Source organism: Coffea arabica, chromosome 5c (genome assembly GCF_036785885.1).
Source record: "Coffea arabica cultivar ET-39 chromosome 5c, Coffea Arabica ET-39 HiFi, whole genome shotgun sequence".
Classification (NCBI taxonomy): Eukaryota; Viridiplantae; Streptophyta; class Magnoliopsida; order Gentianales; family Rubiaceae; genus Coffea; species Coffea arabica.
The window spans coordinates 36,503,899-36,528,925 of record NC_092319.1 but is presented as its reverse complement, the minus strand read 5'-3'; the positions used below and the strand labels follow the sequence as shown (position 1 = coordinate 36,528,925).

General features: G+C 33.0%; 1 protein-coding gene and 2 non-coding genes across 3 annotated transcripts; 2 read left to right on the top strand and 1 right to left on the bottom strand.

Moving 5' to 3' along the window:
- Positions 1-3,100: 3,100 nt before the first annotated feature.
- LOC113691149 (small nucleolar RNA R71) lies at positions 3,101-3,207 on the top strand. The gene has a single exon (XR_003448562.1). It is a non-coding gene; the product is annotated as a small nucleolar RNA R71 (small nucleolar RNA).
- Positions 3,208-9,217: 6,010 nt separating this feature from the next.
- LOC113691137 (U4 spliceosomal RNA) lies at positions 9,218-9,369 on the top strand. Its single transcript, XR_003448551.1, has one exon. It is a non-coding gene; the product is annotated as a U4 spliceosomal RNA (small nuclear RNA).
- A 5,431-nt stretch (positions 9,370-14,800) lies between these two features.
- On the bottom strand, positions 14,801-24,279 carry LOC113689354 (cysteine-rich receptor-like protein kinase 25). The gene is made up of 8 exons (XM_072050016.1): positions 23,357-24,279; positions 18,135-18,201; positions 17,660-17,781; positions 17,409-17,533; positions 17,110-17,320; positions 16,681-16,927; positions 16,424-16,574; positions 14,801-15,145 (listed from the first exon to the last, which is right to left on the bottom strand). The coding sequence occupies exons 1-8, from the start codon at positions 24,267-24,269 to the stop codon at positions 14,810-14,812; spliced, it is 2,172 nt and encodes a 723-aa protein (XP_071906117.1). The 5' UTR covers positions 24,270-24,279; the 3' UTR covers positions 14,801-14,809.
- Between the last annotated feature and the right edge of the window lie 748 nt (positions 24,280-25,027).

The window sequence follows — 25,027 nt, the reverse complement described above, 5'->3', positions numbered from 1 at the left end:
AGCTGGTGTCAATGTTTTTGACGCATAGTATATCACATGACTACACTTCCCACTCCGCTGTCCAAGCACAGCTCCTACGGCATACTGACTGGCGTCACACATGAGTTCAAAGGATAGCTTCCAGTCTGGGGGTTGGATGATTGGTGCCGTGGTCAACATACCCTTGAGTGTGTCAAAGGACAATTTGCAATCATTTCCAAAGTTGAATGGCACCTCCTTTTGAAGCAGGCGAGACAATGGTTGAGCAATTTTTGAAAAATCTTTTATGAAACGCCTGTAAAAACCTGCATGGCCTAGAAAACTACGAATATCCTTGACATTAGTAGGGTAAGGTAGACTAGTGATCAAATCAATTTTAGCCTTATCTACCTCAATACCCCTTGATGAAACAACATGGCCCAAAACTATGCCTTCCTTAACCATGAAATGACATTTTTCATAATTAAGAACCAAGTTTGTTTCAATGCATCTTTTCAAAACCTTTGTTAAATGGTCTAGGCACTGATCAAAAGAATCACCGTATACTGTAAAATCATCCATGAAAATTTCAATGCAATTATCAATCATATCAGAGAAAATACTCATCATGCATCTTTGAAATGTTCCAGGAGCATTACACAAACCAAAAGGCATACGGCGATATGCAAAAGTTCCAAAAGGGCAGGTAAAAGTAGTTTTATGTTGGTCCTCTTGAGCAACAATAATTTGATAATATCCAGAGTAACCATCTAAAAAGCAAAAGAAACACTTACCTGCCAACCTCTCAAGCATTTCATCAATAAATGGGAGTGGAAAATGGTCTTTCCGAGTTGCGGCATTTAACTTTCTAAAGTCAATGCACATTCTCCACCCATTTTGCAATCTCATTGGCACTAACTCATTCTTTTCATTTTTCACCAACGTGATTCCAGTTTTCTTGGGAACAACATGGACTGGACTCACCCACTGGCTGTCAGAAATAGGAAAAATAATTCCTAATTCTAAGAGCTTGAGAATCTCCTTCATCACCACCTCCTTCATTGCAGGATTGAGCTTGCGTTGATGCTCTCTCACGGGTTTTACGTCCGACTCCAAAAGGATGTGATGCATGCAAATAGATGGATTGATGCCTTTGATGTCTGCTAACGTCCATCCAATTGCTGGTTTAAATTCCCGTAAGACCCGTAAGAGCCTCTCTTCTTGCAACGCAGTTAAATCATTGGCAATGATTACAGGCAAAGTCTTGTTATCTCCCAAGTAAGCATATTTCAAATGCTCGGGCAGTTCCTTCAATTCCACATTAGGTGCCTGTTGAACAGAAGGTAGAATTCTTTCATTAGAAGTGGGTAATGGTAAAAAAGAATTTTCAAACCTGCCTGGAAGCGGATGTAGTGAATGTAAGGACATGATAGCTTCTTTGACTTCCTCCTCCTCCATGTCGTCCACTTCCAAATTGGTCTTGCCTTGTTGTAAGACAAAATCCAACTTGTCCCTCATGAAATTCTGTTCAAAATGCTCTTGCACAATGGTGTTAGTCATGCCAACAAAATTTACAGATTCAGTATCCACAGGATGCTTCATTGCATCAAAAATATTGAAAGTGACTTTCTCTCCATCAAATTCCACAGATAAAGTCCCTTCATGTACATCTATTTTAGTCCTTGCTGTACTCATGAAGGGTCTACCCAAAAGAATCACTGCTGAATCAGTAGAGTATTCATCATTCATATCAACAATGTAAAAATCCACAGGAAAAATGAATTCATTGACCTTTACTAGAACATCTTCAACTAGGCCCTCAGGGTAGACATTCGACCTATCAGCTAGTTGAATGATTACCCTAGTTTCTTTGAGTGGCCCTAAATTCAAAACTTTAAAAATTGAGAGAGGCATGACATTTATTGAAGCACCTAAGTCAAGCATGCTTTTTTCAATTCTTTGATTGCCAATTATGCATGGTATAGTAAACATACCTGGATCCTTGCATTTCTGGGGCAACTTCCTTTGAAACATCGCTGAGACATTCTCCCCCACCTTCACCTTGTCATCCAGACTCAACTTATTGCGATTAGTGCATAAGCCCTTCAAAAATTTAGCATATTTAGGCAATTGCCTAATAGCATCCAATAAAGGAATATTGATCTCCACTTTCCTGAAGGTGTCCAAAATCTCTTGCTCAGATTCTTCCTTTTTGGCTCTTGTAAACCTGCCAGGAAAAGGAGGAATGTCAACTTTCTTTGAGACTTCAGAGGATTGTTTCTCATCTTCCTCTTCCACCTTCCTGGGCACTTCTTCTTCTTTGGCGTGGGCACGCCTAGGAGACTGTACCTCCTTGCCACTCCGTAATTGCATTGCACTGGCATTCTCCTTGGGATTAGGAATTACTTGAGATGGTAACTTTCCTCTATTACTATTTTCCAGATTGCTCATGGAAGTTGCCAATTGAGACATCTGTGTTTCCAAATTCCTAATGCTAGCACGAGTCTCTTGTTGAAATCTGTGAGACTCCTGCTGAGATCTTTGAGCCTCTTGCTGTAATTGACTCGTGCTTTGGGCCAGTGACTTCACCATATCTTCAAGAGACATGTTTGAATTGGAAGTGGATGGTTGTTGCACTGGTGGCCGTGGCTGGAAATGTTGTTGAAAGCCAGGGGGTTTTGAAGCATAACTAAAGTTAGGATGATTTCGCCACCCTGGATTGTAAGTGGGTGCGAAAGGATCATTCCTTCGTGGAGGTGGTCCAGAAAAATCTTCCACTATGTTGGCTTGTTCAGGTGAATCCTCCTGGAGAGTTGGGCACATGTCAGTCATGTGTCCGGGAGCAGCACAGATACCACAAGTCTTCACAGATTGTAATTGCCCTCTTGCCATTTGACGTACCAAGGAGGTAAGCTCAGATAGTTTACCCTCTAAGTCAGAGTGATTCACTTCATTGACCCTTCGTATTGCTCCATCAGCTCTCACTCCAAATTGTTGGGAATTTTCAGCCATGGTGGAGATCAATAACGTGGCTTCGTCTGTGGTCTTGTTAACCAGAGCACCGCCACTGGCTGCATCTAACATGCTCCTATCCATGGGTGATAATCCCTCGTAGAAATATTGTATTAAGAGCTGATCAGGGATTTGATGATGTGGGCAGCTGGCACACAGTTGTTTAAAGCGCTCCCAGTACTCATATAGAATTTCCCCATTTGCCTGCCTAACTCCACATATTTCTTTCCTTATATTGGCGGCTCTAGAGGCAGGGAAAAATTTCTCGAGGAATCTTCTCTTCAATTCTTCCCACGTAGTGATGGATCCAGATGGCAGGTAAAATAACCAATCTTTAGCCTTATCTGCCAAAGAGAAAGGGAAGGCTCTCAACTTGATGTGGTCCTCAGTGACTCCTTGAGGTTTCATTGTGGAGCACACCACATGAAATTCCTTCAAGTGTTTATGTGGGTCTTCACCTGCAATACCACGAAAAGTAGGAAGTAAGTGAATAAGACCAGATTTAAGCTCAAATGCGTCTTCCGTGTTAGGAAATGTAATGCATAATGGCTGCTGGTTCACGTTAGGAGTTGCCAACTCCCTCAAAGTTCTTGGGGCTGCCATTGCTACTCGAGGGATATGCACTTCTTCTTTTTCAGATTCACTTGATGAATCCCTGGAAACAAACTCTTGCTTAAATTCTGAAGGTGACGTTGAATCTTGTTGCTTACGCAACTTTGCCTCCTTGGTCAACCTTCTTGCAGTCTTCTCAATCTCTGGATCAAATTCTAATTCTCCTGTACGAGAAGATCGAGGCATAAAATAAATAAAAATAATAATAAAAATAAAAATAATAATAAAAATAAAAACTAAAGCCTGTGCAATAAGTCACTTAAAACACCAGTTCCCCGGCAACGGCGCCAAAATTTGGTGGGTGTCAAACCACCAAAAATAAAATTTATATTAGACCTACTACCAAAACTGAATGAGTATAGTGGTGAATAGGGTCGTCTCCACAGGGAACAGGTAGGCAAGTCACACAGGTAAATGGGGGGGATTTTTAGCAGTAGTACCAACTAATTAAAAAGGAATAAAAACTGAAATTTAAAGTTGATTAAGATAGCAGGAACCAAACTACACAAATAACAATTAATTAAACAACCTAGTCAAGGAATTAATCTTGGCACCGAAGCACACAACTGATCACAGATACACGGGACAATTCATATACTCACGAATAAACTGGTTATAGTGGTCAAGCGACGCGCCCAACCACCAATCTTTCCTTAATTTTATGGTAGTCAAGAGACGCTCATAAACTACCCTCTTGTGACTAGACAATCCCAGAAACGCTCACAGGATTTAATGTAGCCACAGCATTAGGAATTAGAAAGACCCAATTCTAGATGACAAACACACATGCGGGTTTATTTAGGCTAGATTAATTATCCCCACGATCCAAATTAAACCGCTTGCGAGGCGGTGAAATTGTCTCGTTTGCCACTAATCAAGATGCTTAAAGGCGACGCGCCAACATCCTAATTGGCTATCAATTATTTAGACAATCGAATAACAGGCCTAATTATCCAATAAATCTAAACGATAATAACTCAGGAAAAAATAGAGAATAATCAAATACCCATGAACATATAAATTAAAAATAAAACAATTAAAACGATCTCACAGTTATGGTGCTCCAATCCTTGATTTATTCCTCAACTAGATAAACGAACTAGCCTTGCCGCATAATCTTGAAGCAATTCAGAGTTTTCATGGAGTTTTTGTTGATTCAGGACGTAGTAAAAGATGTCGGCTGCTATTTGCTACTTGCGTTCAAAAGGAAAAAGAAGAGAAGAACAAAGAGACAAGTCCAAGACAGAAGATGCCCTAGTCTATTGCTGCCTTTTTTATTTATAGTGTTGCTGCCGCTTCCCTTTGCTTGTTGAATTCGAATTTGTTTCCCACAAGGATTGTTTCCTTATTTCCCTCATTGGATTGTTGCCAAAAGTCCTCTTCGAATTCTATTTCCTCTGCTACTTAAAGGTCTTCGCAGCACTTGCTTTCCAATTCCAATTGGTTTCCAATTCTCCTGTGTGACATACTCTTGTTTGTCAGTGATTGATGCCAGGTTTGCTGGCAAGATAAACTTCTGTTGTAAAAACTGACTTGTTTGATTGTCTCCGGGTTTGATTGAGCGTGGATTCTTCTAGAACCATGCCTAGATATTTGCTGGTTGAATGAAATTTTTATTGAATGTTGGCCACCATTTTGAATATCCTTGTTGGACTAATAATGGCGGGAGCTGTGTTTGTTGTAGGTATTCATATTTCCACTGGTAGACCCATGATACCGAAAATATGGAAAAGAAGTGTAGGCTGATTGGTATGTAATTGTTTGGGGGTTCAAATCTTTCTTTGAATTGTTTGTAGCTTTGTTGGATACCTGGAGGAAGGATTTCCAAATTTGGTTCAAGTGCTTTCCACCATGCTAGCTGGAAAACTATATTTGTTTGTTTTCAAAAAATAGAAAAGATAAGAATGTTGGTTTAATTCATTTTGGAAACTAAATGTATAGAACCAAGCTGCCTTATAATCCCAATAAGTATATCTTGGGGGATTAAAGGAAGTAGTAAAAGTTTTGGATTTGTTTAGGTTTGTTCCCCATTCTGATGGTTTGATAACTTTTAGAATTTGAGCACTGGAATGAGAATTAATGTATTTTCCAGTACGGTTTCCATCTTTGTCTTTCAACTCTGTTTTGTGGGGTTTAAGAATCAAAGATTTGAATCTGTGAGAATGAGTTTGTAATATTCAAGTGTCTTGGTAAGAGGTTGAGAAAGATTTTTAATAATACTTTCTTTAATAGTTGTTTGGACTTTTTTCCTCAATAAATTTTTCTTGAGGATTTCTGATAGTTATAGGTTTGACACTAGGTTGAGCTTTAGTTAAGATATTTATTGAGAAATATCCTATATCTAAGGAATTTCCTATGTCTTTTCTAATATCAAGACTAGTGGTATTATCAGAATTGTTCATTGGTTGACTGGTTATCAAATAATTTGGAATTCCAATAGACTCTTGGTTTGATAAATGTATTGGGTTTGAAAGATCTATTAATAAATCTAAAGATTACTGTGAATCTGAAGGGTTTGATGGATCAATTGATTCTGCTGAGGCTTTATGAGAGAATTCTAATGTATAAGTTGTTTGGGATAGATATTTGGATCTATGGATAGACCTACGAAGTTTGGCATAGCTTGGACCTGATCTTGAGTTTCTATGGGTTTTGACATAGAGGATGCAGGTTTTGAAGTATTTTGGACTGAATTTTTGAGTTCTGGTGTGAACACCTTAGGTGTTTGAGATTCAAACCAGTCAAAGAAATGAATATTTTGTTTTGTTTTTGCCAAAAAGTCATAAAAGTTTTCTTGAATATTTTTTCGGGCTTTTCCCTGATAATTGTCAAAAAACTATTTTCTTTTAAAATGATTGTAGTTTGCAAAAATTTCAGATCTAATGTATTGTTCATTAATCTGGAATTCAAAATATTTGTTTTCTAGTTTTTTTTTTGAATAAAGATTGACTGCTTAATTCGAGCAATTCTGGTTTGAATGTTATCTAATGGTTTGTTGTTTGAAGGAGAACCAGAATTTATGAAGTATGCTTTAACTGGTTAAGACATGATCAAAAGAAAACAAATAAAAATAAACAATTATCCTGAAAATAATCAACCTTATAATCCTCTTCCCTTTGGCACAGAATCCTTTGGGATCCATGGAGGATAACCTATTTTTCTTAAACATATTATAAAGGATAGTGTGAGAATTTACAAGAAAAGATCTAATCTTTTGAAAAAGATAAACTAGACATGATGAAAGAATTTGAAATTTGTTTGGTGTTAAGCTTGAAGAAGATAACTTCTTTTCTATTTGGGATGAATTGGAAGAACTCGAAGAGTTTTGTTTAGTTGTTTGAGAGGAAGGATTTGGTTTGTCAGGGGATTTCTCCTGTTGTTTCTTTTTCTTGGGCATCTTATCTTCCCTGCAAGAATTCACGAGTTAGATGATCAGGAATAGAATTTGAAGACCTTTTAATGTATTCAATGTCAAAGTCAAAGATTGATAAAATTGCTTGCCATCTTGCAAATATTTGTTTAGAGGCAAGATTTTTAACATTTTTTGTAAAACATCTTTGGCCGACTTACAATCAACCCGAAGTAGAAATTTCTGGTTTAGTAATTCAGCTTGGAATTTTGTAACACATAAAACTATTGCTAAAATCTCTTTTTTGATAGTAGAATAGTTTAGTTGAGAATTATTCTAGTGTTTGGAAGCAAAGGCAATTATTTGTTCTTTATTATTTTTTGTTTGTTTAAGAATGCCACCATATCCTAAATCAGAAGCATCTGTTTCCACAACTTTTTGAGCTGTTGGATCTGGAAGAGCAAGACAAGGAATGGCTTTGACTTTAGTTTTGATTTTTTTGACTGTTTTTGTATGAATATCTGTCCATAAGGGTGGAATGGTTTTTAATCTGTCATATAATGGTTTGGCTAGATTACTGAAGTTTGGTATGAAATCTGAGACATAGTTTAGACATCCTAAAAATCTCTGAAGTTGTTGTTTGTCAAGAATTTGGTCAGGGAATTTATTAGCAAACTGGATTGACCTATTTATAGGGGTGATGGTTCCTTGGTGAATATGATGTCCAAGAAACCTAATTTTGGTTTGGAAAAGACTAATTTTCTTTTGAGAGACAACCAGACCATTTTTCTGGGTAATATGAAGAAAGGTATTTAGATGTTTGAAATGTTGTTCAATGTTTTCTGAGAATACCAGAACATCGTCAATATAGACGATGATGAATGAGGAATAAGGACTGAATATTTCATTCATAATCCTTTGGAATTCAGAAGCAGCATTTTTTAGCCCAAATGGCATTACATTCCATTCGTAATGTCCAAATGGTACTATGAATGCTGTTTTATATCTGTCTGAGATATGAATCTGAATTTGCCAAAAATCCTGACTTCATATCAAATTTTGAGAATATTTTGGCAGAATAAATCCTTTGAAGTAAATCCTTTTTGTTTGGTTTTGGATCATAGTTAACCAAGGTCTTAGATGCTTGGATAACAATTGGTTTGGATAACAATTTAGATGTATGTATGTATGTATATATGTATGTATGTATGTATGTATGTATGTATATGTATATGTATATACACACACATACATACACATATATATACATATTAAGTTGGCTACTTTAATGTTTGTGTTTTTTTTTTATTTTTTTATTCTTTTCCTTTTCTTTGTAATAGTTGATTCCCTTCCTTTTTCACTTTCTTATTTACAGAAACTTTTAATCGATTCATGAGTTTATGCCTTATATACATTCATACTAATTATTCTTACTAAATCTTTTTAGCAATCAACCTATATTTTTCTTTTTCTTATGTATGTTTCTTTCCAATCATGTTTTATATTCTGATAATTTTGCTTGATTATATGTTAAAAATTACTATTACTAAAATTTGGATAATTTTTATTTTTTTAATGATTCATTACTTCTTTATTTATAGCAAATTTCTTTCAACATATTGTTTTTCTAATTTTTTAAATAAAATTTGGACATGTCATTATTGAATGCCTTATGACACTTATTCCTTTCATGAGGAAAATATTGCTCTTGCTCCAGTATATGCACAGGTTTAATAGACTATATACTGGTTCCAAAATTAATTTTAGATTGAATTTTTGTTACTTTTTGGTCACCATTAATTTTTTAATATTTTTTCTAGCAAGAAATGATGAAATTTAAGAAGTAGGGAAGGGAAAGAGGATTAAAACGTAGAACCCCTAAGTTTTAGAGTCTCAATTTTAGCCACTAGAGCAAAAAACCTCCTTGGCTGCCGTTAATTTGGTTAATTACCTTAACTTTATATTAAATGTTTATAAAATTTTGTTTAGTGCTCCAACCTAATTCTCATTTTATTTACTATTTATATTACACATCTTTTACAAAATTTGGCTCATTTTAAGTTTAACATATAGTATATCAATTCTTCCATTTTCAAACTACTTTTGAATAGTTAATCAAAACAGTAGTTTATCTATATAAATAAATTTTAAATTTTAAAAAATTTGTATTGCAATATTTAATTGGGTTGCTGAATGTAAAATGATCCATGCAAATGCACGGGAAAGAAACTAGTGCTATATCTAAAGTACGTGACGGTATCATAATTGATTTGATTTTTTTTAAAAATATTTGTGCTTGGGACTATGACGCAACTGATGAGGTTCTAATCGAGGCGCATCCACTGTTGGTTGAAAGCAATTTCCAAGTCCCCTCTTGGGCCTAGATTCGGCCTAAGCCATCGAGAATATTTGGAAGGGGTCCCTTCTGGGAAAAGCCCTAAAAAACACCAAAAAAAAAGGGATTGTTTTCATTTTCCTTTCAATTCTAGAGAATCTATTAATTCAGAAATTTTCCTTTATCCAATCACATTAAAACCTGGTCTCTCCCTTGGTGAGTCATTATGTTATTCTCATGAACCAATACATCTCTCTATGGTGCCTCTTAGTTCATCGTTATTGAGTTCTTTCTATCTTTACCAGGTTAAACTAATTTAATAATGGATTAATATTTTATATGCTGATAATATATATATATATATATATATATATATATATATATATATCGATGCATGATAACTAACTTTAGTTTGAATTTAAAATAAAATTTTGCACGCATGAAATGAATTCAAATTCAATAATATATATACTATCAGTGTATAAAAAAGTTTAATCCTTTACTATTTTCACATTAAAATATTCAATACTTTATTTACACTTTTTTTATATTTATACTCCAACGCGATTTGTCACTAAAATGCCCCCTATTAATTTCCTCAACTTTCTTATTTCTTATATACTTTTCTGATCTAGGAAGGACATTGATGGCGCACTTTGCCTCTGCTTCTCTCTCTTCACACCCTACACCCATACCCCAACCCCTAGATCTATTGGAAAACAATATTGATAAACTTATGCTATTAGCGTCTTCCATTCTTATTCATTATGCTTTTTTCCTCTCCTCCTTTCCGTCCTACTTCTCTCCAAAGACTTACTTTATCAACTAAACAACCGCACAAAATCCTAAATTAATTTAGGACTGATTCAAATAAGTTGTGCTAGAGAATTTGGTTCACATATCTTGCATCACTGCTGAAAGGTTGACGAGTTAGGAAAGTTGGTTATTTTACAGATGGGGCCTCACAAGTTTCAATTCAAACCTGTTTGTCCCTAGGTGCAAAACAAATAGGAGTATAGTATAAATAAATTTAGGTAGGGCGTAAACAAGTTGGAATATGGTATGAAAATTTAAAATAATAATTTTACCCTCAAATGGACTAAAATGGAACATATGATGCCCCTGATCGGGGGTACTTTAGAGAGAGTATTGAACTTTGAAATTGTAATGTATAATGATATTCATACATTATAAAAAGGAGGATAATTGTTTAAATTTTCTACTGTACGTTTTGTGTGTAATGGTTAAATTTCAAAATTTCTATCATATACCGTTAATTGTAAAGGTAAATTATCTAATCTATTAGAACAAAACAAAAATAATAAAAAAGAAACTAATCCCACGCCATTATCTAAACAACTAGATAATAAGCACAATACCACTCAGTTCATTACCTTTCATTATCTAAACTTTTTGGACCTTCTATCAGTTTTCCACAATTGCATTATCCATCAAAAAAACTAAAACTAATTCTACATAAATATTGCTTGAATTTTTATTTATTGCAAAAAATAAAATTAAGTTTTGTAAACAAATTTCTTTAGAAACATTTTTTAATGTGCATCAATCACTTGGTTCATGTTAGGAATTAAAGGTGGGCCTTAATGGGCTCACTTAAAACGCGTGCATATTCGGCTTCACAGGTTTGCACCGTAATAATGATATGTATTAAAATAGCGGGCTGAGTATGAGAACCCTTGGCCTCATTCTCTTAAGGTTAGTATGCAATATTCAACAATAAGTTTGAATTTTGACTGATATTATATGATACAATTACTTGTTATTTGATTAGCATATATGTTGGAGGTCTACAATAGTTATGAGAAAGAAATAAAATGGAAAATAAAAAGATTAAGTTAAACTATTGATTTCCATTCGACGCTATGAATCAAAGCCAACACTTTATATGGATTTGAATGAGAAAATTTTAATCATCAGTATTAAATGATTATCCAGTTTAAATCGTTAAAATGGCGGTTTTACGTGGATAATCCATCTAATCCAACTATATCCATTTGATAGGAAAAAAAAAATTCTAACACGAAACAAATTAAGATGTGCTTTAAACAAGAAATATTCGAAGTGATACATTTTACTTCTGTTGTTCGGCTACTACTTCAGGTTTTTCTGAATTGAAGAACGAATGTTACTTTAAATTGTAAGAGGAGCATATCACTACAAATTTGGATTCATTGGTATAGGCTTCAACAAACCATTGTAAGGAAGGCATCTTATCTATACTGGCAAAGACCAAAGGAAAACTAAACCTGTAAAATCAACCATAAAGATCAACTTTACCAAGGCATATAACAATATGAAAATTTCATATTAATTTAAGAACTACATCCGTTTGGATTGAGTGTTTTTTCGCCTGTTTTTGAAAAACTGTTTTTCACATTCCAAATGCTACAGTAAATGTGTATTTCAAAAACACCATATCCAAACAATATATCAAAAACAACTCCAAATATATTTCAATTTGTATATTTTAATTATGTATTTTAATATGTATATTTCAATTATGTATATTATATATATATTATATTAATATAAATATATTTATTTTAATTATGTATAATATTATATATATATTATATCAATTGAAATAAATATTATATATTTATATAAATCCATTTATTTATATATGAATTTATAAATATATTTATGCAATTTTGTTTTATAATATATATTAATATGTATATTTCAATTATGTATATTATATATAAATTATATTAATATTAATGTATATTATATATATTATACATTTCTAATATTATATATTTATACATACATATTATAAATATTTTATTTTATTTAAAATATATTTTTATATATATATAATATATTTACATAAATATTATATGTTATATAAATTATATATAATGTAATATATAATATATTATACATTTATATAAATGTACATTTATACATAATATATAAATATTTATGTATATTTATAATATCCATTTATATTATGTATTATATATAATATAATACATTTATATTAATATACATAATATTAATTTTACATTTATACATAATATTAATACATGTATATATTTATATTAATTATATTAATACATTTCTACATAATATTAATACATATTCATAATATATTAATTTATACATTTATATAATATTAATTTATAATTTATACATTTTTAATAATATACACTTATACATTTAAATATACATTTATATTATGTATTATATATAATATAATACATTTATATTATGTATTATATATAATATAATACATTTATACATTTATATTAATATACATAATATTAATACATATATACATTTATATTAATTATATAAATACATTTCTACATAATATTAATATATATGTATAATATATTAATTTATACATTTATACATTTATACATTTATAATAATATACATTTATAATTTATAATATATTTATAATATTCATTTATAATTTATACATTTATAATAATATACACTTATACATTTATAAATATATTTATATTATGTATTATATATAATATAATACATTTATATATTTTTATATGAATATATAAATATATTTATTTATAAATATCTTTAAATGTATTATAAATGCATAAGTGTATATTTATATAAAAATATAACAATTATAATTTATAATTTATACATTTATACATTTATATAATATTCATTTATAATTTATACATTTATAATAATATACATTTATACATTTGTAAATATAAATGTATTATAAATGCATAAATGTATATTTATATAAAACTATAAAAATTATAATATTCTAAAAATACTCAAAAATATGTTTCAAAAATACCTCTAAAAATAATCCAAAAAAATCTACAGTAAAAGTTTTTCACATAGTTTTTGAAAAACAACCCCAAAAACAGCTAATCCAAACGGAGCACTAGAACTTTAGACAAACTCGAATGTCATTATTTGTCAGCTCTTATTAAACCACAAACAAAGCTGTATCTATCCTATGGCAGAATCCTCACAAGCCTAAAAACATTGTAGGCATTAATGCTAAATTCATACCCCCATGAGGAATGATGCAAATCCCCGTGAGCGCTATATCTTGTCCTATATTCTTGAGGAACCAGAAGGGGGAAGCTGGAAGCCTCCTGATTTGTGAGACACAGGCTTATAAACATGAATATCAGAACCATCCATGATGCAAAGGATGCTGTTGATAGGACCAGTTACTTGAATCAGTGGATCACTTAGATTCGGTACCTCCAGATCGTGGGGCTATACCCAGTGAAGGTATTGAATTCGGGGCACACCAGGATTCGTTAACACTTCTGAATTGCATCAATGATTTCAGAGAAAATCGTAGTAGAATCTTTGTCAATACATCTGTAGGTATATAATTTAAAGTGTTGATCATCTCCAGGCTGTGAATTCGTTGCCTTTTATCTGGCCTAATAAAATCCATGTTGTGACTTTTTAATTCGTTGCCTTGAATCAAGAAGTAGAATTGGAACAAACTGCGATTATATGTATAGGGGCCAGGCTACATGCTTCCGTTTATAATTGGTTTCAATGCGGATTAAGAATCAGTGTTTAACCTGGATTCTATATACATTTATGTACTTACTGTTACAAGACAAGACTCCAAGTTTAAAGATCAGAAACATCATGAATAAATCTCAATGGTTAATGGTTCATGATCTTGGACACTACAATTCTGAGAAATGAGACATAGTGCCTTTTAAGTATTATTTATCCGTGGAAAAGAGACAATGAATAAGAATGATAATATATATTAAGTTAGAAACTACAAACAAAATTAAAAAAAAAAGTACCTTGATGAAATGGATAATTTTCGCAACTTTCAAGAAGAATAACTTACCAATTTCATATTAGTATTACAAGGTTGAAACCTTCTGACTTTTCAAAACCCTCCAAAATATGACTCTTCACTACATCACCCGAAGCAAGCCATGGTATCCAACTTGGCTACTCAAGTTGTTGGCTCAAATTTGGCCAGACGGATTCTGCGGTGTTTTGAGGCTTATAACATTGCATAACCGTTCATGCCATGTTTGATCCAAATTGAGTTGCCAAATGTACAATTGGAGACAATTAGGTGTTTATGGTGAGGAAGAGTGAAAAAACTATACTAATAAGAAATTCCACGAATAAATCTCCAAATGTAATAGAAGAAGTATGATTGTGGTATCGTTGATTAGAGTTACATGTAGTTTATAAGCCTTTTAAAAATTGTTGTAGTTTAATCACGCAAATGGTGTCATAGAGATAATAGATAGTGGTAAACCAAGCAAAGATGTCTTGTCCTGACTGAATATATCTTGCAAAGGTTATGTAATGAATGAGTTTATGCATATGTTCAACTTTCAAAAAAAAAAAAAAAAATTTGTGCAGCTCAATTCAAAATCGCTAGTGATTGACAAGAATGTCCACTTGTACATGGGGGCTATTTTGTCAACTAGGACACACTGCGGTACAAGCAGATTTTTCATTCTTAGGAGGATTTGGAAATGCGAAACACAATTCCTTGATATTTCCTTCCAGAATTAGCCCTATTTCTTCCTTCATCTGGGATATGGTTCAGTAATTGATGCCTCATTTACATAGCTTGGAGCTGAAATTCTTTTGGTATAATTAGATTGATCAACTTCCAGCTCCTCCACCCTGCCCTCCGATCCATGGCGCCGGAAAACTGCCGGACAATGTGGAGTAGGTAAGGTAACAGAACTATTATTGAGCATTTGGACCACGGATGCCATTGTAGGTCTTTTGCTGACTTCTTCTTCAACACATACTAAACCTACTTGGACACATTGAATGACTTCATTTTTGATATAAGAATCTCCAATACTTGAGTCCAAAAGAGCTAAAGGATCGCCGCTTCTCCAATGCTTCCAAGCCTTTTTGAATAATCCCACGTATAAGGAGTTCAGACTTAAAAACTGCAATTTGCTCAAGCATATCTAGTTTCACAAGTGATATCCAGCTTCACATATTAGTTTGTCCTATGAATAATGTCACCTTTCCAATAGGCATTAGTCAATACTCTAAATTTAGTTCCCATCCTTTTCTACGGACTGTCATTTTTAGTCTAGTGTACCTTATTAAAGAAATAAATGGTCTTTATTTGAAGGGTTAATTAGAATTAATCCCCCTAAGATATAAACCAATTCTTACGTTACCTCCTAATGTATTTTTTGTGTCACTTAACCTTTGAGAAACAAAATTACTCCTCTAACAATTTTAGGTTTAATTTTTTTTTTCTTTTTACTTCTTTCTTTTCTCAATTAATCTTAACCTATAATTCAATTTGAATGAATCTAATTCAAAGTGGGAACATATCAACGGAGAGAAGTATATTTATTAAAGAATATATTAATATTTGATTAATTTTATAAAATTAGTAAAGAAAAGAATCTAATAAAAAAATCCATAAGAGAAAAAAAGACTAAAATAATGTCCAAATAATCGACATGTGAATGTGATTGTCAATTTGTCTAATTATGAGGATATAAATTAAAAATTTTTCCTTTTGATTTCTTAGATTGAAAATGGATGAAATTAATTAGAATGTAATTGATTGGTAATTGAATAATTATGTACACACATATATATAAAGTCATAATAAAACATATATTCAATTACGATGCTATATTTTGGCAAATACAATTTTTTTTTATGGAGGAATCCTTGACTTGCTCAAAAATAAGAATTAAAAAAAATGAAGTTGACAGAAAAAACAAAAGAGAAGAAAATAATCAACATAATAAGAGTGTAGTTTTGTTTGGTAGGGAGGTTAAGTGACACAAAGGTTAGGAGATAAACTAAAAATTAGGTATACGTTAGAGGGATATATCGTTGAGTGCAACATACCAATGACACAACGAGTAGCAAATATGATAAGTCCCAATGGAGATCTAAAGATCTACATGGAACACAAACAGATTTATGTATTTACTTAGGGCAGGTAGCTTAAGCTCATGAGCTACTGTTCCAATTTGGTTTCACGCAAGCAGAAAAGCAATTGCAACTTTAGGTAATCTTTAGAGTAACAAACAAACACAGAAATTGTAATTTAGGCGTGCAAATTTCAGTTTAGGGTCAAATCCTCCACTCCAATTGTTCAAAACCACAGAAAACAAGTAAAACTCAGCAGAGATTTTGTAATCTGTACTTACATAGCTTAGAAGGCCTTCAGAATCTTCAGACACGTAGAAGCTACTGTTCTTCTTGCCTGTGATAATTTCCAAAATTACAACCCCAAAACTGAATACATCTGACTTTACGGAGAACTGGCCACACCTTGTGTATTCGGGAGCCATGTAACCACTACAAGCCACAAAGAAGGTTATAACTGGTATTAAGGCATTACTAATGAGGCAATGAAATGTGTTTTCCATGCAAGATACAAAGATAGTATGGGAGCAAAACTTACAATGTCCCAGCAATTCTATTTGTGTTTCCTACAGATTGATCAACTCCACAAATCTTTGCCATGCCAAAATCTGCTATCTTTGGACTCATATTTCCATCCAACAATATATTGCTTGCTTTGAGATCGCGATGAACAATTCTAAGACGAGAATCCTCGTGCAGATAGAGGAGTCCTCTTGCTATACCTCCAATGATCTTGTAACGTTTTGACCAGTTCAGTGGTCGTTTCTTTTCTGAATCTTTACTATCTTAAACACAATATTCTTTGTTAGAACTGAAAAATACTAAATCAATGGTTTCTCACAATAAAACACCTCTCAAGAGCCAATTTGTTACCTGTCATTTGCTAAGATGGTGGACTTAAGTAACATAGAAGAAGGTCAAACAAAAAACCAAACACTAGAACAAGCATTTCTAGACTAAAACTCACCAAAGAGGAAGTAGTCAAGGCTTCTATTGGGAACAAATTCATATATGAGTATCTTTTCTTCTCCTTCCAAGCAAAATCCCAATAGTCGAACTAGATTTCTGTGTTGAAGCTTTGCGACTACTACAATTTCATTTTTAAATTCTTCTGCACCTTGCCCTGAGCTTCTTGACAGCCTCTTTACTGCTACCTCTTGTCCATTAGCAAGTACACCCTGAAGATATATGCATAGTAAGATGTGATTGAAAATTTGAAAGTTTAGATATTAAAATTCAGAATCACTTAATATTTCATATAGGGACCTTGTATACACGACCAAATCCACCTTCGCCAATTTCGTTAGCCACAGAGAAATTATTTGTGGCAGTTTGAATTGCAGATAAGCTGTACTGTAAGGATTCGGCTGTTGAGATTTCAGCAACTCCATCTACACCAGAAATAAGCAAATACACTTGATTTAATTGTTCAAACACCTCTAAAGTGTCCGGTAATATTTGATTTATTTGTTCAAGCACCTCTAAACGGTCCGATAATATTAAACAATAAACTTTACCAGTTGCTTCCAGCGGCATAGAAACATATCTCTTCCTCGATCTTCTTTTCAGGAAAACCAAAGCCATGATAAATAGCACGATTGAAACCACGACTACTGGGACAGCAATCGGAAAAGCTGCTCTCAAGTTGAGCAAAAACGGATTTTACCATTATGAATAATAATATCCATCTGTCAAACAAGTGTTTTTTTTTTTTTTTTTTTTTTTTTTTTTTTTTTGGCAAAACCCCAAATTGGGGTAGGGATGCCATCCCCTAATTTATTTATATCGAAAAGAAAGGAAAACAAACACAGCAAAATAGAGGGGGGCCAAACCTGACCTCTGTTGAAGTAAAAAGAAAGACAGTTAGGAAAGAAAAAACACATAACAGATCAATCAAACGAAATCATCCACACGAGGGTGCCCCACATTTGTGGGATTGTGAGTGAGCATGGAACTTTGGTTTAACATCTTGACGTGTCTGCATTGTTTTACCTTGTCTTGAGAGCTGCTTCCTCGTTTTCTTTGACATCACTTGGGTAAATTGCTCGTGAACTAGTTCCTGGTCGTGATATTTGTCTTTATCACGTTGTGAATCATCCTTTCCCTCTTCAGTTTTGTTCTCAGTGCATAAACAAGTGAAATATAATACTGAAACGGAAAATCATTGGCATGCATTCAAGAAATTGGAAAAAACTTTATCACTATCTGTTCTCTGCACATCGTGCCATCATAACTATATACGTGTATTCACTTATTCTTAGAAACATGACCCTGGAATTGCACCGTTTCTTCTCTATTTAGTTTATACTGTAAGGCAGTGCAATGAGCACAATCTAGCATAGAATTACCCGCAAACTTGACGGTTATATTATAAAACAAATATGTCCTCCTGATTTATCTATTTTGCTCAGGTGTTTAATTTTTATGTTCCAATTATGATGCGAAGGCTTATTCTAGATTTACCACCCCGCGATGAGTTAGTGCCCAGTGCATCAATACCGGTGTAGTTTGACCATGTGAGAGGAAGCTAGTGACTCCAGTTGCAGGCTTATGCCACTTGATTTTGGTCATTTCTAGTTCCGGCTCAAGAGTTCTCAAATTCCTCACACTAATTACCCTCCCTCCATGTTTAAAAGATTTCATTGTCTTGTCAAATTGAGTGACCAGTGTTTGTTGACTTAACGACATTTTAGCTTATCTTTCACCAGTATTTGTTAATTAACAATATGTGACGGTCTTCATTGACCAGTTTCGATGGAGTTTCTACTCACATTGAGTCCCCTCCCCTTCCCCCCTAGAATAGGCTAGCTTAGGTTATAGAAATTCTATCATGTCGACAAAAAAAAAAAAAAACAACGGAGGAAACTATTCGCCTCGTCCCTAAATTATTCTCATTTTACTTTTTTGACCCCTCAACAATATATTTTGCAAATAAGCCCCTCAAACAAAAAATATCACATTTAAGGGCTTCCATCAAATTTAGTCATTACTGATAACGGAACCAGGGTGAAATTGATAGAACACATGAATTTTTTGATAGCAAAGTATCTAGGGAACCCTTAAACTATTCTTCTTGTCAAGTTTTAGCCCCTAATCCAAATTGTATCTCAGAGTAACCCCTAATTAATTAAAAGTGTATACTTTCAGTCCTTTTGACCATTTTAGTCATAAGTACAACAGGAACCAAAGGGTACTTTTGTCCAACCATTGAATATAACCAGCGAGACCAGAATTAGAAAGATTAAGAAGAAGAATACACTTCATCATTTAGTGTTACAAAAAGGTTGAATCTAATGATGGTACAAAAAGGTTGAATCTAATGATGGTAAAGTGAAGTGTATTCTTCTTCTTAACCCTTCTGATTCTAGTTGCGATGGTTATAATAAGTGGTTGGACAAAAAAGCCCTTTGGTTTCGGCTGCACTTATGACTAAAATGGTCAGAAGGACTAAAAGTATAAACTTATAATAATTCAAGGGCTACTCTAAGATAAAATTTAAATTAGGGTACCAAAACTTGACAATAGAAATAGTATAAGGGCTTTCTATATACTTTTACCCTCATTCTGTCGACACTACCAGCTAAATTTGACAAAAGTCCTTAAACACAACACTTTTTTTGTTGAGGGGCTCATTTACAACAATATATTGTTGAGGGGCCAAACGAGTGAAATGAAAATAGTTTAGGAACCGGGCAGATAGTTTACTTTTAACGACATTTTAACTTATTAGCTTTGAAACATTTTAGTCATTTGGTCCTCGTTATTACTAGGGTTGCAAATGAATCAAATCAAACTTCTAGGCTATCATTCTATCAAGTTTTTAGCTCACACTTGAACTTGACTTAGAATCCTATACGAACATAAAATTTAAGGTCAAGTTCAATTCGATATGATATTCGCTCAAGTTCGATTCGAAAACTAAAAATTAATTTTAAAATTTAAAATTTATATATTATATTACCACTGATTCATATAAAGAATCTATATAATAAAATACTAAATGTATATATTTTTTTAAATGAAAGGTGTCAAAAATAATTCGAACCTTAACTAGCCTAATGTGGGCAAATTTGAATTCGATTTCGACACCTTATTCGAATCTTACTTCTTGTTTAAATTCAAGTTCAAACTTGAGATCGTCAAAATTTGAACTCAAATCTTGCCCCTAATGAATCAAATTCAAACTATTCATTAACGGTCAAATTCATTCATAGTCCTACGACCCCGAACAACAGAGAGAATTTTAAACTTTTTCCTACTTCTTTCATGAATTTCTCCAAGCCATATGATTCTACGTGAATTACCTTTACCAAATGTTACATTTTAACCTAAATGTTATTACCAAAACTGCTTACATAACTTTAACAGATATATGCCTAAATTGAATCGTGTGGTAGTTTTCTCTGTCTTTTGTCTTAGACTCGAAATTTGTGTTACAAACTATTTAAACCAAATATGAACACTATTTACTGTTGATTAAAGTTTCAAGTCTGAATCAATCTTGATTCGATTAGCAAAAAATTCAAAAGATGTTTACACAAAAAATGTATGCTATTCGAGCTTGACACAAGCTCATTTGAGTCTTGCCAAATAAATAAACAAGCCAAACATAAAATTTATTTTAAAAGTGGAAGAGGGTTGGGTTGGATGATAAGGTGGGAGGAATTATGAGTAGAAGGTTTTGGATTCAAAACCTCCCACTTACTCAAAAAAAAAATCAATTTTAAAATCATTAAAATAAGCAAAACAAACTTATACGATGACGATTAGGTTCAATCGTGTGTACCTCTTATGTCTTTGAGTTTGGATAGAGGAGCAATTTTTGTCATCCGATCTGATGATTGTTGTTATTCTATAAACAGAGTTGATCTTCTTGGGAGGAATTGAAAAATTTTTATTACTTGCTGTGTACAAATTTGTGTTTTGGGGTTTAGTTTCGAACTTTTTGAATTAAACAACATAAACTTTAATGTAAATGAAACAGCTCATAGTTGCAATAGTCAAAACTAAACCTTTTCTGTTGTAATTTATCCAATGGTCTCAAATTATGTTTTGCAGCGTCCAATAATACTATAACCATGCCCCCTCCCCCTTTCAACGTAAAGGGTAAAGAAAAGTTCAATCGACTTATTCTTTAATTTTAGTTTGAATGGTTTGATCACTTCCTGGAATTTTTATAATTAGCCCTTATTGTCAGACATAGGATAATATCTAAAATTGAATTTGAAAGTCTAAATTTTTCATAAATGTCACATTTAACTACGGTAGTGCATACATTATCAATATATAAAATTAACTCTTATATTTAACTTCAAGTTCAAATTCGTTTGTAAATGTGTATCCACAAATTCTGATATAAGTATAAACTTGCCCCATAACTTGGATTAGGCTACTCTTCATTGCATTTAGAGAGAATTTATTTACATTACATCCCAATAAAATTAATCTAATTTTTTTAAGATATCAATGCCATTCAAAATATGTTTCATCATTCATATTAGTTATAGATAAAATTTCATAAGAAATTAACTAAGTATTGCCATTTGACTAATTACACAACATTTACTATAATTTTGATATATTTTTCCATCATTTAAATATTTCATGTAAATTGAATACCAAAGTATCCTCTAAAGAATACCTTTTTTTAGTATATTAATCTAGAGATCGAAAGAAAAAAAAAAACAATGACACACTCAGAAGATTTTATTAAATTTTAATACTCCCTCCATTCCGAAAATTTTGTCACTTTTCGGGACTCCAACTTATTATCAACAGTGTCTAACTTTTGAAGAATTCTTCTATACTCTCCATTTTGCCCTTCGTTTGAGCACGAAAAGGTGGATAATGGATGGACAAAACATGACAACGGAGTCCACACATTTATTGGTTTACTTTTGAAGAATTCTTCTATACTTTCCATTTTGCCCTTCGTTTGAGCACAAAAAGGTGGATAATGGATGGACAAAACATGACAGCGGAGTCCACACATTTATTGGTTTACATGACTTATTTTAGTTAGAATTAGAGCGTGAAGACATGGAGGTAATCATTTCAAAATAGTTGGTGCATGCATATCAATCAACTGAACAACAAAGTTGCAAATCTTGGTGGAAGACTTTCTAGGTACTTTTTAGTCAGGTGAAATAGGGGTAAGCATTGGAAATTATTGATAAAGTTCACAACCATTTTTGGCAAGTGACAAACATTTTGGGACAGACCAAAATGGAAAGCATAACACTTTCAATAAGACGGATAGAGTAATACGTGCGCGCACACACACACACACACACATATATATACATATTAGTGCGTATGTATGTATAAACACACACTAGCATGTCTAGATACATGTTATATATATATATATATATATAATTTAATGTTTAAATTTGAATTCAGATTATATGGTATTTATCCAATCCCGTTAGTGCACACATTGACAGTGTAGAAAAGACTAATACTATATATGTGTATATGTGTTATGTGTGTTTGGAAAGATCAACGGAAAGAAATATAACAGAGAGGTCTAACCCCACAAACCTAAGCCCAACCAGAGACAGCCACTCCCATGTTCTGTCATTTTTGGAAACTAGCTCTTGCCTATATTATTGTTTGCAATCACATGATTCGAAGGTGTAACTTTGGAGCACCAATTAATGTGGACACAGTTAAAACGTTAGCACTATGGGCTCTCTTCCGCTTATACTGCGAACTCAAAAATGTGAGATGTGACGGTAAAATGGATAAGGGATAGAGAGATTATTATCTTTTTGGATCTAGAGCCCCACAAGTTAAATTTTATCCAAATTAAATTAGTTGATTAATTCTTATAATTTTGGTATAAATTCATACAATTTGAGTATAAATTTGAATTTGTAACTCATATAATTAAATTACTATACCAAATATAATAAGAATTATATCAGGATTATACGATTTTTCATCAAATATAATAAGAATTATATGAACCTATTTAAACCGGATAAAAGTCAACTTCTGAGTAAGACTTGAAATTAAGAGCTCAAAGCCCGGTTGTGTTGATGTTTCGATTGGATTAAAGTATTAGCAACAAGTGGTTTCGTTCTGTACATTTTTTTTTCCATTTACGCTCACACAATTTAATGAAAACTATATATATATATATATATATATATGCATGCTAGGCGAGTTTTTAACGCAAAAAGATGCCTTAGCAAGGCTCCAGAATTTACCTTTACTGGAATTAGGCGCTGGCGGTGGCGCTGGCGCTGGCGCAGAATTAGGAGGACCAACAGGAACGTACAGGTTTGGCATAGGCGGTGGTGCAGAGGATACAGTATTGTAGAAGCGGTTGAGCTCATACCTAACGCTACAGCTTGGAAAGAGTAATCTTCCTCCTATTGGAATACCACCAAAGAATCCATATGAGGGAAGTTCCTCTATAGCTTTTCTGAGGCAACTTTTGCAGTCATAAGCGGATAGATCTGGTGTGCACTCTGCAAGAGTATACAAATTCCGAGCTTTATCCGCAGCTTGATCCGCACTCTGTAAAGAAATATTGCCTTCTTGAACAGCAAACTTTTTGCCCCAGGTGTCATCTGCAGCCTGATTTGCAGCTTGATTCAACAAATTTCCCAAGTCCATTCCGAACTGGTATGATACTGATCCGGTGATATTCTGTGGATTGTACAAAGAATAACCAGGTGTGAAAGCAGCCTTGGAGAAAATTGTCTGGTCGGAAAAGCGTAAGAAGCACTGTTCATACCAAACAATAGCAACCTTTTGATACGGGCACACCTGAAGTGCTTGTATGCTGGCATTTCGTACGCATACTTGGCAAACATCAGTGTTGACATCTCCTCGGCAGAGAAAGAGGCCATAGACAGTGTTTGAAGGGTCGTTGCCAGCACTGAAATTATAGAAACCATTTATGTCTGTTCGAGATGCATTCGAATATAGAATGTCAAGCGTCAAATTCAGATTGGTTCCGTAAATGCTGCCGGTAGTACTGTTAGGATCGTAGGTAGCGACTAGACAGCTATTCCCGAGAAAATTCAAGCCCACGGGGATAGTGAGTGTGGTATGGAAGCTAAGCAAACAAAGCATGTAATATTTGAAGTGGAACAACAAATTTCTGGAGATCATGTCAAAGGCAGGCACCAAAAGAATAAAAGGCTAAAAATCCACAAATTACAGTTGTAAAATAGGAGCCAAAGTTTTGGTTGAGGGATCATGAAAGTTGTACAGGTCACGAAAACGAGTCGTCCATAAGATGACTTTATTTTAGCAAGTCGGTCAACCAAGTAGCCTGGACGTGAACCATTAGCTGAATGGTCTCCAACCAAAATTCAATACGTCAGTAATAGATTTTTACCGTTTGACAAAAAAAAATAATAATGGATTTTGACGGGATTGCAAATTTCAGGATGCTAACAAATATCAAACAGCGTCATCGTGGAGGATAATTGTAATTTGACTAATGCTCTATTGAGTAAAATGGACCCAAATTGAATCTCTACCTACTAGTTCAATACTTTTAAGAAAAAGTTCTCTATATATAGTTAAAAGGATAAATTATACACATAATCCCCTATAGATTCATTGATTGTCACATGACAACCCTAATATTTTCAATATTCATATAAACCCTCTATGGTTTCATATAAAATAGAAATTTTACAAAAAAATATCTTATGTTACACTATTAGTTGAACTCCTATTATTGCCCTTACTTAAATATTAAATCGAACAACAATTAGACCACCTTGTATAAAGTTATAGAAGAATTATGTGGATAAATACAAAATCTATAGAGGGTTAAAGTGGATATTTATAAATTGTAGGAGCATTAAGTGGATATTATTAATTCACCACATGCATTTTTGGAGCACATCTAGTTCAAT